This window comes from Hippocampus bargibanti, linkage group LG07, assembly GCF_051943395.1.
Source record: "Hippocampus bargibanti isolate YZ-2025 linkage group LG07, ASM5194339v1, whole genome shotgun sequence".
NCBI classification, from domain to species: domain Eukaryota; kingdom Metazoa; phylum Chordata; class Actinopteri; order Syngnathiformes; family Syngnathidae; genus Hippocampus; species Hippocampus bargibanti.
The window spans coordinates 16,975,233-16,990,162 of NC_142740.1; the positions used below are offsets into that span (position 1 = coordinate 16,975,233).

The following is a 14,930-nucleotide window of genomic DNA, read 5'->3' on the forward strand; positions in this document are numbered from 1 at the left end:
GGAATCTCTGAAAATTATATTTAGGATTGTATTGTGATAAACACTGACAAACCCTAGAATATTCAGCACCTGACTATCTTACTCGTTTGTTGACATTCCCTTGATCCCAGCGCCGTCTAATGGATACATAATGGAACCCCAGCCTCTACTCTGGTGTGCCTTACGTATGCAAAAAATGTTTTTAATTTCATTCATTGAAAGGGTGCGCTATAATCTGGTGCACCTTATATATGGAAAAAGGTTGAAAATACACTAACCGGGGGTGCGCCTTATAGTCCAGTGTTCCTTATATGCCGGAAAATACAGTACTATTCAAACACAACTACAACTGACCGTCGGCATCTATTGTGTGGGTTAGGGTGAACGTGAGAGATGGTCCCCCGTAAAATATGTTATGCTCAAGTGGAATTGAACTTAAAATGCAAAGAACTATATCAAGGACAAATTCTGAGAAAAGTCAAGTACAGAGAGAGGCAGGGCTTCCCACTCAATGCTTACATGGACACCTAAGAGTTGCCTTCCCAAATGCCATCAAAATGTCAGCACACATATTTATAGTTCAAGTTACGGATGTATTGTAGAGTGGGAGCTTCATTTTCCTTAACAGGATGAAGAAACCTATGATTTCGATTTATTTTAATACTTTCAAAAATATTTCCTCTATTCATTTAAAACACGTTAGAGAAACATTCGGGAGAATTAATACAATGGGAAAATTTAGATGAAGTAGGTGGTAAAATGTCACTGTCATTATTAACTAATTCACTGCCAGACCATGTTCAAAAATGTGTCCCGTCCAGTGCCAGGATTTTGGGCATTTTCACTCAAATTGCAGGACCCAGAGAATATTGAGTCTTAGGACTACATAAACACTCAATTGAGCGTAAGAAACCTTAGACTCTCTTCTTTCATCAGAAAAAAAAGTAAATTCCTAAGTCATAAGGGTCTGGAGTTATCTGAGCTTGAAATGGGGGCGGCTGTAGAAAATACAATACATACATGTGGATTTATATAGTGCTGTAACAACAATTGAAGCTATACCAAAAGGCAGCTATGGACAAAAGGCAATTGCCGCTCCCTCATGGAAGGGAAAATATTGCCCAAGATCTGACCAGCGCTTTATCGGCACCCCAGCAAGAAAAAACAAAATCTGAATACATTTGGGAATGGTGCTTCACGTCACACTTTCCAATTCCCGAATAAATTTGGGAATGGCAGCGAATGAGTTAATATAAAAAATAAAAAAACATGGCGGAGGAAGTCATTCCTTCAAAGAGGGCCATCTACCTGCATTGCTGCTGCCCTTCCTCCAGGTAGTCACGTTGCCTTGGTTACTGTTGCTGCCACCGGCGCTGACCTTCACCCCTTGCTGGAGCGGGCGCACCGAACCATGCTTACCTGGCCGATTGCTCAACGCTGCCGCCGTGACTGCGCTCTGCAGCTGTGTCAAGGAAGGTGAGGCGAATGAGAGACGTGAAAACGCAACGACTCACCGAGGCCGAACATGCTCGCGTGCTAGGTGGCGCTTACTTGCTTAATGGCAGAGTGGTGCCCCGTCACAGATCTGTGCGGCACGGCGGCCCGCACCTGCTTGTACTGGTGAGACACCAGCATCTCGCTTTTGGACAGCGAAGGAGAGGACGAGGTGGTTTTGGAGACGGGCGTGGCCGAGGAGGTGGTGGCCTGCTGGAGGATGCGCTGCTCGATCTCCTGCTCCTGCTGCAGCGCCTTGACAAAGGCTGCCTTCAGCCGACCGGTGTGTTCGGCCTTAAGGGCCTTTTTCTGATTGGACGACATACACTGGTTACAGAGGATGGTCCCGGCCTTTTCCTTCCTCCAGCGGGAGGTGAAATCCGTTTTACACTGGGTGCAGGTGTACGGCTCTTTGGGAATAGAGCTGGACATGCCGGCTGTTGGGCCGAGATTGCCTGCGGGTGGGAGAGTCGGGGGACTTGTGACAACATTTTACAAACACCTTCAAACCAGTAAGATAATGACAACCCCACCCACCTCTACCAAGCATGTCCAGGAGTTTTTGCACCACTTCCTCCAACCCCAACAAGTATATGAACTCATTATTGGCGGCGGAAGGTAGGAAGTTGAACTCGGGGGCAGGTGGTTTGGGCGGCGGGATCTCCAGTAACGTCTTTTCCAGCTGCTTGCGAAGTGCAAGCTTGGCGGCGGCTTGGCGACTGGCAGGCGAGTCGTTGATGCCAGAGTTTGGCGACAGTGAAGAACCCTTAATGCCCGTTGGAGACGCCTGGACATAACAGAACCATCGTGAGTGACCACTATTTGAAATGCTCTCCTCAAAGTACTAAAAGGTGAAGTGAAGAAACCAAACTAACATTTCCCAAGTTACACGCACGCACGCACGCACACACACGCAGACACGCACACGCACACAGGTGAAGTATCTCAAAGACACCATTAATAATAACACAGCTATATCGTCACCTGTGGGATGTTGACCAATATATTACTGTTGGCCACGTTAGCCACCCGAATGAGGCCTTGCTGAATGATCCTCTGTCCCTGGACCTGGACGTTGGGCACAGATGCCCGTGGAGCCAGCAAAAGCGGAGGAGGGCCGGAGCCGCCGTGCTGCTGCTGCTGCTGCTGACGCAGGCTGGCGATCTGCTGGGGAGTCACAGTAACAGGCTGATTTGCAGCCGAATGCAGACAAAACCCAAAAGGACACAAGAGTGGAGTTAGGACATAGTCGGAGGTACATCTGAGGTGAAGAAAGTTGGGACTAACCTGGGCTCCTCTGACCAGTGGGGGCATGGTGCTCTGAGAGCTGTGTTTGGACGGGATATGTTGACCACCCCTCACAAGAGGCGGAGGGATGACCGTGCCTGAGCGACCCGTTACCTGTTAACAAATATGACACTGTGGACATATGTTTGGGGGGGGTGTTGAGGTATGAAAGGCAGCCTTGCTAGCTTACCCTGGTTCAATAATCGCTATACATATTGAGTCGAGTCATAAAAGATGCATGCCAGCTTGGGACTGGTGGTGAGGAACACGAGTGGCGGAGTGAAGTGAAACTCCAGCTGTGTCGCCCAAATGTTATTTGCCCTAAATGCATCTGTGTGCTATTTAAAATGGTATTTATTGATGTAAAATGGTCAAATAGCCAATGACACCGGTGACATATGGATGCTTCAGGCATGGACACAATTCTGAAGTCCATCCTAAAATATCATTAAAGTTCATATGAAATGAAATTATGCCAATGACATTAAAGGACAACCGACGTCTCCAGACAAGTTGTGTCCATAATTTGTAAAATGGCTTCAAATGACTTCTACTGAGCGTATTTTACCGCACCGCATATAGCTATATTTTACGTTTCAAGACTTGCGCTGAATATTCCAGATGTCTTGTTTTTGAGTTGGTGACGAGTCCTCACCCTACGTCACTGAAGGAACGCCCCTGACCGAAAAAAGGACACATTGTAGCAGTCCTTCCATCACGTCAATGCATTTTGCTGTACTTGTTTGGTCTGAAAACGTCGTGTTGCACCAAAAAGAGGCAGAAGAGGGCGAAAAAGCTCCATGTAAGGAATTTATCAGCCTGTGGAAACGGGCTGATGAATTCCTCACACGGAGCCCGGTCGCCATTTTCTGCCTCTTTTTTGGTGACACATTTCCCCCCAATGTTGCCTCAAAATGGCACGGAATAAATTCTTTAATCGATTGCAAACATGTGTTGTCCTCTTCAGAACTATTTTAATCATATTCATAACTGGATGTGTAACAAGAAAGCATATTCTCCGAATCTGAAGCCATTGTTTTGATTCTCGAGCAATGCAAGACGTCTTGGCGTGATGTCACGAACTGGGGGCGGGACTTTCTGAAAATGCCCAATTCGCAGCTCAATTTTTTGCAGATTTCGGACACTAAGTCATTTTTATTGGTGTTTTGCATTTTATTAAAAATATCATATTGCGTGTTTTGGGTATTTTAGATGCTATAAAACGTTTTTCTGATGTCAGTTAGGAAACAAAAAAGTGATGTCGGTTGTCATTTAACTGTAGTTGCTTGACGGCTCCCGACGGCATTTGAGGACCATCTTCTGAGAGCAATGTGCGTACCTGGAGGGGTCCTTTGCTTGATGCAATGCTACCTCTCACCAGAGGAGGAGGAGTGGCCACAGAACCAGATGCCTTGGGAAGGAAAGACATTTTCAATTCAGTCAAACAAAGTAACGATTGTGCAGAAGTCCGAACAGATGCCTCCGTTAATGTCTTATCATTTGTTAATGTTGCACATGGAATCACCCAATGAACTGATCCATCTGTCTATCAAATGCTGGCATCAGCGCAAGCCTATGGGGCTTTATCCAGAACCAAAATAGCTCGGCGGACAACTCCAATATCTGAGATTAATCTTGGCCCAGTATGAACTTGAGCCTCTTTTTTCCCCGCCCATTTTTGTTTTACCTTCTGAGCTGTGCTCTCCTTCTGGATCTGGCTCTGTCGTAGTTTCTTAAGCAACACCAACTTGGCTTCTTGGAGGCGTAGCTCCTCTTTGAGTTGTTTGATGATTTGCTCTCGCTCTTCGGGAGAACTTTTCTGCGTAGGACAAGAGGAAAACAGAAATTAAATATGTGAGTCGTGATTCTAAATAGACCTTAGCGACACACAGCAAACTATCGCTGCAGTTTTCCCACCATAAGTTTTTCTGTGTCGGTCTTGGTAAAACAGTGGCCGTTCATGAGGGGACTAGATGGCTCGTTGTCAGACAGCACAATCACATCATCTGGCGATGCCGGCTGGCGCTCTCTCTTGATTTCGCTGAAGGGAAGACAGTCAGACAGCATGAATAAAGTTTTCAAGGAAACCCATTTTGACTGAATACTTCATTCTACAAACTCAGAGGGAGGCAGCCCCTAGAACATCACAAAGCTGGTAAAATGTAGACTTTTGGTGAGACCTTTTCTAAAAGAATGACAGTGGTAAGAGAAGACAACTGCTCAGCAAAGAAGAATATACAGCAGAAGTTGTATGGGCTCATTTTAATCGGAGACGATCCAAGTGTCCACCTACTGTATTGTTGCCAGCGTTAAGGGAGTGTAGGGAGCGCATCTTTGTGATTCCATTAAATCATATTAAACCCAGAAAGGGCATACCACTCTCTTTGTAACGCTAGGACCACAACTTTAAATTATCAGTCACTGCTATCCAGCATTTTAGTGACATCGAAACCTCATCAAGTGCTTTGTTGAGGTGACCAATGTAGAATGCCGTCTTAGCTTCTCAGAATAGCTAATAGCGAGCAGCGGAATGCCAGCTGTCACTTGACGGCAAGGTGTAGTATTATATTGTAATGTTTTACATTAGTGGTTGGTTGATTTAATTTTATACTCCACCGTGTAAAGTTTAAGTCGTTTTCTTCATAATAGTATCGTAAAATCAGAATGGAAGAATGCTTATTATTTTAAAAACCCTGCTTCTAATAATGAGGAACATTTGGGCTCCTAATTTTAAAAATAAAAAAATAAACATGTTGAAATCGAATAAAACATCTGTTATTGACCAGTGCAACTTTCTAATCCTTGCTCTTTGCAACACTGAACTTGTGAGTTTCCTAAACGTCCAATAGGGGGCGGTATTTAATTAGAGTTTTGGTTACCCTCCTAATGTGGCAAAAATGTGCTGAGGCAGACGAGAGGACAAGAACCGGGAGATCAATAATAAGCATAATGGCGGAAGAGGGAGCAAGCGAGAGAACAACAAATGTTCATCTCGACCAAGCAGTGACATGGTGGCACGGGAGGTCTTCTCTTCTGTCTCCCACCTGATTCAAACACAATGTCTACGAAAAGTAACAAAGTCAGAAGACTTAGAGTTTTGGTTCTATGGGAATTCCGCACCCACAGTGGAAAGACTGACTCCAAACGTGTCACTGCGTAGGCCCGTCTCAATGCAGAGAACCTTGAGGCCTTACCTCCTCCTCCCCTTCTACCTCTGTGGCCTAGTCGGGCCAGGGAGAGCCTGGGCCTCGGTTCTCCCCTCCCACCCAGCTGCCGACGCCAAAGTCACAAGTTGAGCCAAGCGGAGGACTGCCGGAGACACAGCAGAGGGTGACAGTGATGGGGGGAGGGCAATACATGGCCAGGAGCCAACCTATTGTGTACACGCTCTCACTCAGTCACTCAACCAGTCGCTACTTGGCGCACCCCTCCCCCAACGCTACTTGTTCATCTTTTATACTCCCAACGAGCTCACTTCGCACTTTGGTGCACACTTCCGTCTTCACGAGGCCGCAAAAGCCGCCATCTATGACGCAGCCCACAGCAGGACATCATCGCAGGAAGGCGCATTTACGGCACATAAACTACACATGAAACACAATCCACCAGGCGGAAATCCAGAACGATATATGTAACCCCTGGAAACTGTTCAAGAGCCCAAAAACGGCCATCTCACTCATGTACTAAACTTAAAAGTATGCGTGTTGCTGACAGTTTGTCCTCCTGTAGCCCAAGGGGGGAGCTGTGTACATTCCATAAAGGCAGTTACAGTGAAATTGTCATACACGGGTGCTAATAAGTGGGACAAACGGCAAAAGAGGTGGAGGGGATAGTTGGTTGTCAATGTTGTCGTTGCCACTCATCCGGGCAGATATCCCACACAAGGTTGGTTATGTAAAGTCCATGTAAGGTTTCTGCGTGCCTCAGCTTTACATCTAAACTGCAGACTGACTAGAAGCATGGCTCAACCAGTCACATACATTTTTCCAATGACAATGTACGCGTCACATGGAGCTTTAACATCGGCACGGTCATACAAAAGATGATGGGACAAAATAGGGGCCAGTAGGGGTTTACAAGTAGCAAGCACGGAAAAAGTCAAGACTTCCCAAAACACTAATCGATTCATATTGAACAGTTTTGTATGTGTTGCGTTGTGACTAATTAGACATATGCTGAGGCCCGGTTCAAAGGTGACAAAGCGAGCTGAGTCAGCTCTCAGTTTCCACTTGAACTGCCATCGCGTCGCCGCATGCATTCATCTTTCATCACGTAACATTAGGCATTCGTCGGCCTGGTCATGTGACACACCCACCATTCCTCCAGGCCCCTCCCTTGTCCAACTGCTCCTTCCAACGTCAAAACCATGGCAACGACCAGTTGGAACCAGTTTGTGACACAGTCTTCATTTTGTGCGAAGAGTGAGGCAACCTCAGGTGCTACCACCGGAGAAAATGGAGCCCGGGTCCCACTGTTGCATCAAAGTTAACGCCCCCCCTTCCTAGTTCCCCCACCATCATTATGGGGAGCAGGCTTCATATGCAGCCGCCCCGGCAACTTCCTGTACTGCGTTCGCCTGAGTTCGAGAGGAACCTGAAACTCCAGTGGGCAGCTCTGAGCAAGCACAAGGCATTGAGCTTGAACGCAAAGACACTAAAAATAACTTTATAGGAAAATTCAAACTCCGGCAAAGAATATGGATCAATGTGCCGCCATGCCAGATCACAAGTGCGATCAGGCAACGCTCATGTGTTCTTTGCACCTTTACCCTCACTTTGCTTGAAAGCAGATTATGGAATTTGAGGAACAAAGAGGTTTAGTGTGGACACTGATAGCAAAGAAAGAAATGTACGGTGGAAATTGAAAGCGTTGCCACCGTAAAACACCACACTCACCTTTTGGATGTGCTCATATCAACAGGCTCGTCCCCCGTTTGCACCTCCACCTTAATGGTGGCCTTCACCTCTCCAGTTTTTAGAATGCTGGCTGACAGCTTGGCCGACGGCTCATTCTTTAGTGAGACACCGTCCGATTCTGAACCATCCGGGTCCAAAGGTTTTCCCTCAGCAGCCACTTTCTCCAGCTTGACTCGTTTGGAGTCCACGTCTCCTGTGCTGTCCCTCTCCATGGCCCTCTTTTGGCTGCGCGTTTGACGCACCGCCTCCTCTGACATGGCTGCTCCAAACCTGGTAAAAATGGGAAAGCAAACTCACCGGTGTGGAATTGTTCTTGCAAGCAAACAAAATACTAAGCCATCCTTGCAACTATGGTAACGACAGAAGCGGGACATTAACTCATTCACTGCCATTCACAAATTTATTCGGGTATTGAAAAGTGTGACGTGGAGCACCATTCCCAAATTTATTCGGGTTTTGTTTTTTCGGGCTGGGGTGCCAATAAAGCGCTGGTCAGACCTTGGGAAATATTTTTCCCTTCCAAAAGGGGGCAGAAATTGCCTTTTGTCCATGTTCGCGCTTTGGTATAGCTTCAATTGTTGTTAAAGCACTATATAAACCACTATGTATAAACAGTAAAGTCTCGTTATATCGATATTCTTGGGAGACAGAAAAAATGTTGACATAACCGTACTATCGATATGTCCGATCCTGTGCCGTACTGCATGAAGCGGGGGCAATAAATGGGGGATCTTTGATATGGCATGTAATTTTCTCATAGGGTTCATGGATTGTGTATCTAGCATGCTTTTGTACTGTAGTGAAGTGAAAAATAAAAATGTCATTTATTATTTTTGTAACACACTCTTGCAATCTTGACCCTGAGTATCACTCGACAGTGTTGACATTGTACACACGAGAGAAACCAGGAGCGCCAGAATGTACAAACATATGAACAATGGTGATTCTTGCAAGCGATAAAGATATCTGAATACAACACAATTAAATACATGTATGGAAAATGAAAACTGCAATGTTTACATTACTTACGTCGATGAAGTATTCTGCGGTACGTCGAACTATTTCGCGATGAAGGAGTTGCTTGTTGGATTGTCCCCCACAGCCATGATTGCCCATACATTGTTCGGTTATCACAATTTGTTTTCCCATGGTTGAAATTGGTGTCAAACAACAGTAATCTGTATAAGAAGACTACAGTATTGTGACGTTCTCATCCTCTTTGATCCAGGTCCGAAGTCCAACGATTCGTATGCCGTCTTTATTATAGTAGAAAATGGCGACTGCTACACTGCGCAAGACACGGAAGCTGGTCACGTGACGAAGTCAAGAGCTAAGAGCGTCTAAGGTTTCTACAGCTGTATTGAATGTTTATGTAGTCCTAAAACTCAATATTTTGTGGGTCCTGGAATTCAAGTGACAATGACGAAAACCCTGGCACTGGAGTGGACAGATATTTGTATGTCTGGCAATGAATGAGTTAATCATAAATTCATGTCATGACAACTTCGCCTTCTTATTTAAATTAATTGTCTCATTCCCTCACCAACTGTAAGCAGGACATCAAAGTCTATCATAGCATTCCGCGGTGTATACATTTGATACTGTTTCACTGATTCCATAATAGCATTGCCATATCCACTGGTTTTTTTAATGCTATAATTTTATATACTTTATCTTGTCTTTGAGCTTGTTGAAAATGTCAAAAAATTTGTAGGTTCACCAAACCCACAAAAATTGCATATTTCTTTCACATTTTTTGAATACATTGTAATCTTATACTAATTTTTCCACTCGATTTTGTGACTTGCACAATGATTTATTGCAATGACAACTGCATCGCTGGGCCTGGAAAAAGGTGGTGGGGGTAGCAGAATGAGGCTACATTCAAATGTTGTTAGCGGCTTATACATAGCAAACTACACCTTTGAACCTATGATTCAATTTCAAAGCCAAATTTCCCATATGAATAAATGTCTTTTTCTTTTCCTTTCGGCTTTTCCCTTCAAGGGGTCGCCACAGCGAATCAGTAACCTCCATATTTAGAGGTATGATACGCATGTTTGTTTTGGCCAAGATTTTACGTCGGATGCCCTTCCTGACACAACCCTCTGTATTTATCCGGGCTTGGGACCGGCACAAGAAGACTTATGTCCCTTTGTGGCTACAGAACAAGCAACTCGCTCAGTAAAAGGCTCCCAAACAAAAAATGGTCATCAGCAACATAAATTAAAAACAAACATTGAACCTATTTGTCTTTGGAAACCGCAATGTGTCTGAGCTCGCAGACAGCCTCAACATCAGTCAATATTCAAATACACATGATCTCCAAAATACAGAGAAGCTTTAAAGAGAACAGCTGATATTTCTGGTGCAAAGGCTGTTTCATCACTATGAGTGCTTGATTTAGTAGTCGTCACAATTTTTGGGGTGGGTTTGCCATGGGAAAGAGACAATGTAGATGGGCGAGTTTGTTTCAATAGGTATTTGTTTTGCTTTCTTTTTTTCTTCCTCCCTTGGGCATTGAGCATGTTCCATTCAGCTGAAATATCCACCCTTAAAAAAGTCCACCATGCAGTATAGTGGAATCTTGTCCAAGAGCCAATGCCCCAGATGCTGACCCAAATCTCTTTCAGTACAGTTAAGATGACGAAACCCACTTCCCACATACCCATTACACAGCAGAAACACTGCAACATTCAAATTCAAGCTCAACTGGGTCATCTGATGCAGACATAGCTTCCTCAGCTCTTGCCGCTTCACCTGCCCATCCCCAACTCCCCCAAAAAAAGAAGCAACCAATGCCGTAAAACACTTGCAGGTATCATTTGGGCCGGGACTAAATCTACACAAAGCATATTTCGTGTCTGAAAGCTGACTCGGGAACTTTCTATCGCAATGTGCGGTACCATCATATCTTTGAGTGACAATATCCTAAAATGAATTCAGACAGCGCCGTGCCCCTATAAAAACCGGTTCAAACAAGTCGTTAATTGTGAAGATGTACGAGTTGCCCCAAACCCCAAGCAAAGGACCTACTTAAGTTGGGAGGTAATTATGTTGACAGGTTTTGGAATTTTCAAATGACATTCCGAAGCATGTCAACCACAATAAGTAGGTGCTGTCAATTTATCAAAGCCACCTGAAATACATTTACCAGTAGGTCGAAAGCAAAACGTCAAGCCAGGTCTTGTCTAAAAACACCATACTGACAAAATTTTTAAAAGATATTATGTCTCCATTGTCAATTAAAAATGAGTCGGAATAATTGACAAACGCTTGAATTAATTCACAGAACAAATCTATGTCTGTATTTGCATGAACGCACAGAATCAAATATGCACCAAAACTAAGATATGTGCGAAATTGTTCCGTCCTTTAGACTCAATCTTCAATATGTACTGTAAAGAAATAAAACACTGTCAAGCCCGAAAAGATCAGACAATGCCGTTTTTAAAGGGAACGGCTGAGGTGCAGGTCAACACAAACACGGCTTTGCTGGTCCCAGAAAAAAGGATGCCATCCTGATCCATTAGTTCATGCTGCTAAGCAACAAGCCTGGTAAACAAAATTGTCCTGGAAGCACGTGTCACTAGTGTGGCATAATCCCATACACACTTGAGGGCAACTGAGTAGTTGTGTATCAACAGGTGTGATCGTTGCATCACTACGCCACTCAGTCCCAGGAGTTTTCCACGTTTTGTCTCCTGGTTTCTATATGAGCTCCAGAGGCTCGCGGTGTCATGTGAGCGCTTCACTTGCCACCTTTAGTGCACAAAGAAAGTTTAAACACTGATTCCTTGTTTTTCAATTTCAAATATCACATCAACATAAAACTAGATTTTTGTCAAAATCCGAAATTAAAAACTAATAAACAACCAAAAAGACATGAATAAATAAATGGATAGATAAATAAGTACAAAAAGAACAAAAAAGAAAAACTGTCGATCAACTTATGTCTTACAAAGATTTTGCACACTGTTAACGTTTACAAAATAAACTTGTGAATAGTTTTTGTAGTAGTGATTGTTTTTGTCGTAAATATTTTCTCATTATTTTGAATGGATTGAAAACAGCCTGATCAACATTTTCACTTAACTCTGACTTGGGTAATTCCAAAGCGCAGACTGTATGAGTGGTGGTATTCATTTGATGGGGTCCAAAAATTTGAATATTAAATGTGTGTGGGGGCTGGGGGAAATAAGACACATTTTTTTATAGAACAAAACAATATCATTAAAAAGAAACAAAGAAAGATGATCCCGAATAAGCACAGGTGGTAAACCATGCAGCCTGCCTTGGATGTTCCTTTGTGTTCTGCAGACGAACATTGGAGTACTGGGGTGCTCAATAAGTCGATCACCATCGACCAGTCAATCTCCAAGGCACGATTGGTAGATCACATGACATGGTGATGTGACATAGTTATGAACTGACTTTACACAAATAAAGTTGAGTTGTTTTGAAAAAAAAATAGACATCAGCCTATCAGCCATCCCTTCACTTAATTGATACACCGGACAACCAATAAGATGACATCTAATTATTAAGTACACTGTATGTGCTTAAACAACGCCCCTGAGCGCTGCAAAGGTAATAACTTAGTCTGTGGCTGGATGGATGCATGGCTTGAGGAGCCCGTGATAAGAAGAAAGGAGTGTCAGCGCAGAGCGCCGATGCGTATGTGAAACTGTTGCGCCTTGGAATTGAAGCACATTTATGTGGGACAGGAGATGTGAGACAATCTCTTTTCGTCAATGGATGCTACAGCTGCGTGTTTGCTTTCAACATTTAGCTTGTAGTCGACGTGCACATTCCACCATGATGTCCCTGATCCACTGGTGGAAAGACGCTTTGATCCTCTCCTCTTTCATCTAGAACTGTTTCATGTCATCACAAAGAGGGTACAGCAAGTCCTGAAGAATGAATGTCTCTCTGTGTCTTTGTTTTGTCATATTGTCTCTATGCTGTCATATTATGTTATTTTTTTTTTTTTTTTTTTTGTTCTTTTGACTTCAAGACGGCGCCGCGAGAGTGGCTGCCTTTCCAGCAGCTCATGTATTTTGTTTTTCTACTTTCATTCCTTTCATCACTTTGCTGCTGTGAAATGTAAATTTCTCCACTGTGAGACTAATAAAGGCAAATCCAATCCAATCCAACTTAACCTCATTGGGGTCGTGGGTGTACTGGAGCATGTCCCAGCTGTCTTTGGGCAATCGCACGCGGGACACACTGAACACGTTGTCAGGCAATCACAGGGCACACAGATATGAGCAACCATTCATGCTTATGATCATGCTTGTGTAAATCAAAACGTAAATGACACTTAAAAACCATAGCCTAAAATCATGGGAGTGCATTTCTAAGCCTGCTGTTTCGTGTGATGAGGTAGGATGTTTTTTTTTCCTTTCACCATGAAAGCAAATGGAAATCTCCTGACCTGGTTTGACACTCCAGAGCCTCTCTTTTGTGTCCAGCGCTACAAGGAAAGATCAATGGCAAGGGCTCATATACACCCCCTTAGGTAGCGTACTAACCTCTTATCTCGGCCTTCATAATGATTTCCCCACTGGGACTCCACTGCGCCCAGTCAGTCGACACATTAACGGCCATTTTGGCAAGGCAAAGCTTTCCAGTCATGTTTTTCTGCTCCAATTAGAGACGTGCGGGTCAATAATAGATTTGTTTGGAGTAAGTCACGTATTGCTTGATTGGGAGGTGGGGCAGGTGGGGGGTCAATTTAAAAATGCATGCATCTCTCCTCGGGTAATTGTTTCTTGATCGAGTCAGCGGTTTGGCTTGTGTGCACATCAACCAAGCTTCTTCTGGGTTCAATGTTAAGACTATTTAGGTGTAATAATGTGACAAGGATTCTTGGTTGTATGTATATTGTCTCTCTCCAATACTGCATAGCGCCAGATGTACTCTAATAGCAACCAATTCAAAATTAACAGGACTCAGGTGAAAAAAGGTTAACCAAATCAATCAGAAAAAATGTCTTGTACTAAAGGCACTTGTGTCAAAGGCAAGGACCAGGGCCAGTTTTGGGCCACCACGTCAGTTTATTCGGCCCGTGAAAGCAAATCAAACATGTCAAGTGCCATGATGCTTGCTAAAGTCTGAATTAAAATGTCAAATTGTCGTACGTAAACCATAAGCCATTATTGTTGACTTCTCATTTGAAAACTAGTCATTCATCAATTTGTTGTGCGCTATATATGTAATATGTGGAGGAGATGAAATATCCTAATGGCTTTCTCAAATTAATAACGACCGAGACGAAACCATAACTACAATGTCGCCTGCTGTAAAAATGAGATTGACACCCCTGTGTTAAGGCATTGTCGGCGCCATCATAGTCCAGGGGTCTTCAACCCTGTTCCTCGAAGGCCGCTGGTTTGCCCGGCACATCTCATTACATGTGGCAACAGTGGTTTTTGCATTAGGCATAGTTTTGACACTGGCAGTATCACTTACTGTATTGTTATCCGCGTTTGTGCCTGCGGGTAAAGCAGAGGGTGGCTTGGAATTAGGGTATTGCATACCCTCTCGGGATGCTGACATTCGTGGTCCGTTGTGCAAAGGGTAGCAACCCATCCCATTGCTCAGTTGCAAGGAAACACATTTTTGATTAACAGCTACTTGTTACAAAGTAATTCGCCCACCATCACGAACTGGAAAGTTCTGCACGCTATTTGAAGACTATATATCATGTTAAAATGTGAAACAGTTGGAAATTGAGTCTCATTTGTGTTAAAACTCAACAATGCAAAACAGAGTTTAGTGTCGCTTGAGACACATCTGTTATCAACACATTGCTCAGCAGAGACCCAGCGTGAGTCTAAGTGATGACATTATTCTGGAAAATTCATGGAGGGTTTTAACAAGACGTTAGACAGATCACTACATATTTTTCAGATTGCTCCAGGCATGTACTAAATCAAGCGGCAATAACGCATTTAAACTGGATTTTGATGCCAAATTTTAGAGCCATGCTTTGATGTCATTGTAAGATGAGTGGAAACACCCTGTGAGTGAGGATGGGAATCGGAATGTATTTTCATTATCTATTCTTTCTAACTCATTGGATCCATCTTTCGCAATGTTCTGGAGTCCTATTTTGATGCCAGAATAATGGTCTGAAATTTGCCAGAATAATGGTGATCTATACTTACGGGTTGAGTGAACGCTGGCGCGTGTGGCTGCCGTTGCTCACCCACAGAAAACGTATCCTGTGACTGTAAAGTGACCTTGCTT

At 43.8% G+C, this 14,930-nt stretch overlaps 1 protein-coding gene across 3 annotated transcripts in view; it reads right to left on the reverse strand.

Annotated features, from left to right (window-relative positions):
* The window catches only part of gatad2ab (GATA zinc finger domain containing 2Ab), a 29,278-nt gene that overhangs the window by 2,878 nt on the left and 11,470 nt on the right, over nt 1-14,930 (reverse strand). Inside the window, exons 2-10 of one of the 3 annotated variants that reach the window (XM_089001293.1) lie at nt 7,656-7,946; nt 4,678-4,801; nt 4,448-4,579; nt 4,100-4,171; nt 2,761-2,874; nt 2,458-2,637; nt 2,011-2,260; nt 1,531-1,928; nt 1,288-1,441 (exon numbers count right to left, since the gene is read on the reverse strand). In XM_089001293.1, the coding sequence (XP_088857419.1) occupies nt 1,288-1,441; nt 1,531-1,928; nt 2,011-2,260; nt 2,458-2,637; nt 2,761-2,874; nt 4,100-4,171; nt 4,448-4,579; nt 4,678-4,801; nt 7,656-7,933 (1,702 nt within the window). In that variant the 5' untranslated portion in view covers nt 7,934-7,946. Of the gene's footprint in view, nt 1-1,287; nt 1,442-1,530; nt 1,929-2,010; nt 2,261-2,457; nt 2,662-2,760; nt 2,875-4,099; nt 4,172-4,447; nt 4,580-4,677; nt 4,802-7,655; nt 7,947-14,930 lie in introns of all 3 variants that reach the window. The other 2 variants (XM_089001292.1, XM_089001291.1) reach the window with 2 other exon arrangements.